This window comes from Symsagittifera roscoffensis, chromosome 3 (genome assembly GCF_963678635.1).
Source record: "Symsagittifera roscoffensis chromosome 3, txSymRosc1.1, whole genome shotgun sequence".
In the NCBI taxonomy this organism is placed as follows: domain Eukaryota; kingdom Metazoa; phylum Xenacoelomorpha; order Acoela; family Convolutidae; genus Symsagittifera; species Symsagittifera roscoffensis.
In genome coordinates, this window is record NC_087064.1 from 50,417,814 (window position 1) to 50,425,160 (window position 7,347).

Consider the following 7,347-nt stretch of genomic DNA (forward strand, 5'->3'; position numbering starts at 1 on the left):
TACGAATCCAAATCACTTGGCGCTTCACAAAAGAAGTCAAACATATTTCGCTATACAATGGCGAGTTGAGAATGGACGTTGTCTCACTCTACTTAACGAAATCGACACGTAACTATAAGCATGGTTAGGTCTCGTTCAAAACAAGTATTTAATATATATCCTTTTATACTCTTGATATCTATCTCTGTAAAATACTTAGAGCTAATTAATGGTGATCCATGACTAAAACTTACAATATATATTTTCAGCCAGAAGAAAAAAAAATAACCTTGCAAACAGTTTCTATTCCTAAGAACAGTTCTTGAGTTTCAACCTCAGAAAAATACATGTTTACATTAACCTATTGAGACTAGCAGATATTAGGATTATTAGGATTGGTATTAGACGAAGAATTGTTACGAACCCTACCTGCTCGAAAATTGATAGCGTGGCGAACAGACGGTGTAGCTTATGCAAAATTACTCTATGAGAAAGCCACCCCAGATGTGAACGTAATACGCTTAGTCAATGACGAAAATGGACGAAGCCTGCCGAGAACTTACAACAAGGAGACCAAGTCTGCGTTCTCAGAGACCTCACGCCTCGCGGCCTTTGGCCACTGGGTTGGGTACTCCACACATTTATCGGATCAGATGTAATGGAAGTTTTTTGTGAGGTACAGACCACCAATATACACCTTTCAAGACCCGCTATAAAACTTTTTGTTTCGTAGACTGAATCGGGACAAACCAGCGCCAATCAACAGCAATGACAACAGGACGAGAAGCAGTAGAAACTAGGCGACTCATCATCAGACTCGTCAAATTCGATGTTGATTAGAGGCAACTCTTTGACTACGAAAACAACTACTGACAACAACAGACATGCATTCTTTACAATTGATTTTTTTTTGCAATATGCAAAAGGGCCCAGATATGGTCGTGTCAAATACATTACTCAGACATCATCGGAAACCTAACAGAAATCTATTCCCAACTCATTTCATTTAAATGATTTTCGAAAAACAAACTCAATCATCTAAACAGGCAATTTCATTCATTCGGCTCAATCTCTAACAAACCATCAATGGCTTTCAATTTCTCTCTTTCTCTCCTTGAGATATCCAGGATATGGTACGATTAACCGTTTTCCACACTCGTTTACATTCCCACCTCTATACGTACTCTTGCCTACTATAATTCACAATGCCATTAAAGAACTAGCCTAGGTCAAAGCTCAACTAAAAGTTGACCGTGATAAAAGTATGTTTGGAGTTATTGCTCGACCATGACCACTTCTCTTGACTATGTGTTTCTCTCAACCTCCTCAGATACTTGACCCATATCCACTGAATTACCTCATTGTGCGGCCTCAGCTTTTGAACGACTAACTTTTCGTTTACAAACAAAGACAAATTGTAAATTTTTTCAACATACTTTATATTTTCTTCTGTTTCCTTGAGTTCTTTCAATCTTTTCCACTAGCTATCTGGCTATGTTTTGATTATTTTAATTTCATATTATTGATTTTTGCTTGATTTCAATGTTTCTCAGCTTACAATTTTTCTGGCAACGATTTTCTTGTCGTTGCTCAGAAACGTTGCATATTTTCACTTTGAGCCAAATGTAGGCTTTCTCCTGGCGATCCTATATATGATAAGCAAATAAGTTGCACTAGCTAACTGCTCATCAAAAAACACAAATTTTTTTTTGCAATGTGCATCTAATTACAGTTTGTCAGCAAAACTCCGACAACAACTTCATATATAAATTTTCAATTCGACTATTTGCTTCGACTTTTTGTTCGGCTTAAAATCTCGACCCAGTTAAGTTTTTGTTTTGATCCAGTTCCACTTAGTATTTCGACTCAGTTCGACTATTGGCCCTGTACGACTTCGGGTTTTTAGTCGCACAATAGATCCTGATTCCACCACTTCGGTACAAACATAAAGTCGAAACCTCGAACCGGGAAGCGCGCAAAAATTTTTGTTATGTTTGATCAGTCTAGCCTCTGGTTTGACATCTTTAAGTGTTGATGAAATAGTTACCTGTAGTGTTAAAAGCACCAAAGTATATTCCGTGCTGAACATTTTCGCGATGAGTTAACTAAATCTGAGTCAATTTTGTTTAGTTTTTTGTCACAAGATCTAGTCACAATTGAAAATTGGAAAATATGCTGAAATTCTGAGGTTAAACATGAGGACTGATTAAAGTTTAATAAATTAAAAGAAAAATCAAAAATAGGTAATTAAGGTAACAAATAATAACCAAAGCATTTTAATGTCGTCAATTGTATGAATTATGTTTAGCCAAATGACAGCTTGACAATCTGCGCGAGCTTCAAATTGATGTTTAAAAATGAACTCGGCTATAAATTTTATTTAATATTTGCCTTAACTTGTATATTTTATAATTTGTTTTTTACGGTCCACGGTGGTTCGAGAACCATTTCACCAAAATCAGTTTTTCACATGAATTTTCTTTGTCATTTTGATCAAACTTTGATGAATTTAATTGGAAGCAGCAGCAGTGTACACGGTCATGTGAATTCATGTAGAAAAGCGTTGAATTATACAAAAGTTGACTTAAGTAAGAAAGTAAAACAGCTGTATTACTTTCTTTCTAAAGTCAATTTTTGTGATGCGTGTTTCTAATTTAAACTTTATGTTCTTATTTAATTGGAACATAAAAAAATTCTCACTAGTCATTTTCAGTTTCTGTAAGACTTTCAGTTGGCTAAACTGTACAGTCAGTATAGCTGATTAAGCATTGTAGGTTTTTCCGCGTTAAGTGGAACCAGATCTGAACTATGATTTTATTATTGGTTATGAAATATTTAAAACTAACCAATCATACTCCATCGAACTAACAACCCAATTATTTGTAAGTGCTGAAATTACTTGTAATTTCAGCACCAGAGAGATTTGAATTTAACTTAGAACTTAGTTGCCTCTCCAGAGACCTTCTCGCAATAAACCAGTATACTTCAGATCTATTGAGACTAATTGAGACTAGCATTTATAAGAGTAAGATTAAGATCGGTATTAGACTAAGAAGTTGCACGAATCTATCCGGCCGAAAATATGATAGCGTGACGAGCAGACGGTGTACCCTATCTGAAATTACTCTATGAGTTAGATTTAAGAACTCAACTCATCTGGTGCGACCAAAAGTCTCGAATAAGACCTTAAAAACAAATTAGCTTAGAACTAACAAGATAGATTAGAATTAGACAAAAACATTTTCAAAAATATTACATGAACTACCCGCTATTGGAAGAAGACCTCGGGCAAGAGACGATATACTACTACAAAGAAACCTACCATTAAGTTTCATGGTTGTAAGGCTAAAGCCAACACAAACTTTTATAATTAGAATTTTTTTAGGAATGAATTTAGATTTTCATTTGCAAACATAGAATCCTTGAAGAAAAATATTCAATGATTATTACAGGCGCTAAATTTATTATTGTACAATAATGATTGATAAAAACGCCTCTAACGATTTCCTCCAAAACTGCAGTAAAAATTAAAAAATATATCTGATGAAAATTACTTGTTGAAAATAAAATTGAAAAAATTAGTTCGAATGATCACAAAGTGTTAGTATATATAAATCATCTTGTCATCTCCAGCTTCATCACCTAAAATAACAGCAAATCATAAAACCACTAACATCATAAAAAACTAAACATTTCTACCAGTTAAACTTAAAAATATTTCTAAAAGGCTTATCTAATTTTTACTTTTAACTTAATTAAATACATTTAAACTTAAAACAGGTCATCAAGGCTTCCCTTGGATCTCTTTTTCACACTTATTTTAACTAATTTGTTATCATTAAGTTTATATCTTGATCATCAAGGTTTATCCTTAGATCAAATAGAACAATTTTGTTTCCCCCCACCTAATTAATAAAGTGTCTAACGACCACAAACGTCGTATCACAACCCAACCCTTTCCTAGACCCAGGACTAATAGAAATTTTTCAACCATCCTAACTATTCTAATTAGGATAAACAGTGTAGAACTTCGGTTATTCATCCTTCACTTGATTCCCCCCTCTTATCTGACCCAGGCTAATACTTAAACTTAGTAAGTTTAAAATAGTATCTAACGAACTACTTGCGTTCTAATTAAACCTGAACCATAAGGATCGATTTACTATTCTCCAACCCTTGAACACAATCACTACCCCTAAGTAAGATTAAGTAAGTTAACACCTTAACTTAGACTAGCCACGAGAAAGTAACAATCATTCTCCGGAATCGATATATGCTTTTCTCTCCAACCCTGAATACAGGACCCAAGTTAGGCTAACCACAAAAAATTGTAAGGACTAACAAATTAGGACATTATAAATCACTAATCACAATCTTGCATCCATCATCCTAAACTTTATGTCACTAGACAATTTAGGAAATAAACAAACAATCGTATTACACAACTGTGAAATAAACAGCGAAAAATATGATCTCGTAATCACTCCACACAAACCAACAACAGGATATATTCGAACAAAACGATAAACAATAAAACGAAAAAATTTAAGTAAACAAACACAAAACACACAAAAAATATTTTCAAAACAAAGAAACGCGGTCTCCGAATCAGAAATCAGTGACATAGATGAACTTTACAAACTAAAAGACTTCGTAAATAAAAAATATCCAGTCAATGATCAATTATAATTTTTTGAATCAGAAACTACATCACATTCATCAATACAAGGAAAACGAAGAATAAAACAGGCATACAAAACAAAGCAGTACGTCTATACAATTGAAATCAACCAATCAAACACATTGAACACTACGCATTAACAGTCATAAAACGCAGAAAAGAACCTAAGTGAAGAGAGTCAAGACGAAAACTCCGTTTTTCCATTTCTCATCAATTCACTAACCGATGATGAAGGACAAATACAATTTTGCCAAAACTTGATTACAAACTTATTTGAAAGAGGAAATAGCCCGTGTAAAACAAATATTCCAGAAGTAAAAATCAAAAGACAATTTATCGATCACTATTTATAAAGTATATGTAATCTAACACAACAGTATGGAACTTATACCATAGAAATCAGTACACCAAGTAAATTTCATGGTAAATACCTCCTTCAAACAGACGACATCGACATAGAATTTTCAAAAGTATTCACAGAGTACATAAAAAAAAAACATACATCATCAAAACTCACAGAGAGCGAATTCAATAATTACTACTGATGTATTTTCAATAATATATAGTTATCTATCTATACTAGAAAAAACAGAAATCCAAAGTACTTCACCAGTTCAAACATCGACAGTTACATACGACTGTAAGAAATGAAATTGCAGTATTTTCAGAATTTTTAAATGCAATCCGTGAAAATTTATCAAGCAATGAAGTCTCACAAAATGTTAAACATGATCTACAAAAAATATTAGCATGGTTTATTATTGATTATTTTACACATAATATAGATTTAATTTCACCAGCAAGAAAAAATTTCAGACCCCAAAGTACAAACGACGACACTGTTTTAGCAGAACAATCAGATTATGTTTGGGACCCCGAATGGTCTCATCCATTATTTTTGAACATAGCAATAGACATCTCAAGTCAAGCCATTAACACTGTTTCTATTCACAAGGATTACGTAAAAGTAATTCCCCTCACAGAAGACACAACACCTTTAAACTATAATTCATTTCTACCTGATAGAATAGGAAATATTATTTTAAACTCAACTATAATACAACAGAAATCCACAAAAACCTAAATGGAACTAGAAATCTTACCCAACAAGATATTCAAACACCATCCCATTTCGCGAATGAAGAAATAGTTGAAACAATAGCCACAACAACACAACAAAGTATTTGATCAATACATCCAAACCTTACTACGCCAAGACCCAAAAATCCAAAAATACAACTAAAAACATTACAATCCACGGTTAAACGTTCCCGTGTTACAAAGTATTCACACATGGATTGTCAAACATATAGACCAATGACGAAACCATCACAAAAACGAATAACCTTCACTAGAAATAATTTTACAGAACACAATTATAGTTATGTCAATCGACCACAAACAACTCAACCTTCCCGTACAAACACGCAAAATCATTTATTCTCACAAAGATCAAATTTTCGACAACCATCATCAAATTCAGTAACTCTCCATGACTACCCACAAATTTCAAAAGATACAGGTGAAAATTATCCATTTTTTCAACAAAACAGAAATAGACAACAAACGCGTTATAATACACCTATTTATTTATCATCAGATGATGATGACTACTATCAAACAGATATTTTGCACAATATACACAAGAATACCGTGTACTACAACATCGACCAAATCTAGCATCTCAAAATACAAATTTTAAAAAACAAAACTCAGTTCCTACACAAACTCATCAACAATTGCAAATGCAAAACCCAACTAGTACACAATCCTATCAACCAATACTGATACAAAACCCTGCCAGTACAAATTCCTATCAACCAGTATAAATGCAAAATGAAATCCCGCTACCATATTATTTACAGCAACATGAAATAACAAAAAATCATCTTACAAATTTTTTGCAAATACCAATTGCCACAGAATCATTATAAATGACTATGAATCCATGCCTAATGGGTGGATCGTCAATAACATCAAACAAACCATTGTTGGTATTCACAGGCACAGACCCTGAATATTCTGTAGAAGATTCTTTAAATGCAGTCACAGTAAATTTAATTTTAATTAGGGGACTTGAACCAGTAAATACACCACCTCATCAAAACTGGATACAAAGACGCACAGCGTTAATACAAACCACGCTTGATGGCGCAGCTCAAAAATGGTTTTCAGTTTTACCTATAGATATAAAATCAGATTGGAAAAAATTCACTCAAGATTTTTCAAAAATGTTTGATTCTGAAAGAAACAAACAACATCAAAAAGTTTCATGTAATGAACCTCGTAGACTACCAAACGAAACAATTAGACTGACAATCTAACGAATTATCAGTAAGAATCGAAACATAAGTTCGTAAATTGTATTCACTGAACACTCATGATTACAAAAAACACAAAAATGACAGAAATTTTAATGATGACTCTAACACCCCAATTAAGAAAAATAGCAATTAAAAAGAGAGCATCACATCCCTCCTCAATTAGAGAACCCGATTTAGATTTTAGAAATTTTGTTGATAAATTAGAACAGGCTGAAATCACTATGAAACTCGAAGAAACAGAGAATCTTAAACTACAATACGTTAATAGAATCCAAACAAATACTACACAAATAAACAACATACACGATTCAGACGTAGATTTATCAGAAAAAATCACTGAAATTTTGAACATATACAAAAAAA

At 33.0% G+C, this 7,347-nt stretch overlaps 1 protein-coding gene across 1 annotated transcript in view; it reads right to left on the reverse strand.

Moving 5' to 3' along the window:
* LOC134841748 (uncharacterized) overlaps positions 1–2,525 on the reverse strand; it is a 257,893-nt gene extending 255,368 nt beyond the window's left edge. The window contains exon 1 of the mRNA XM_063857786.1: positions 2,027–2,525. Within this exon, the coding sequence (XP_063713856.1) occupies positions 2,027–2,068 (42 nt within the window). The 5' untranslated portion in view covers positions 2,069–2,525. The remainder of the gene's footprint in view (positions 1–2,026) is intronic.
* Between the last annotated feature and the right edge of the window lie 4,822 nt (positions 2,526–7,347).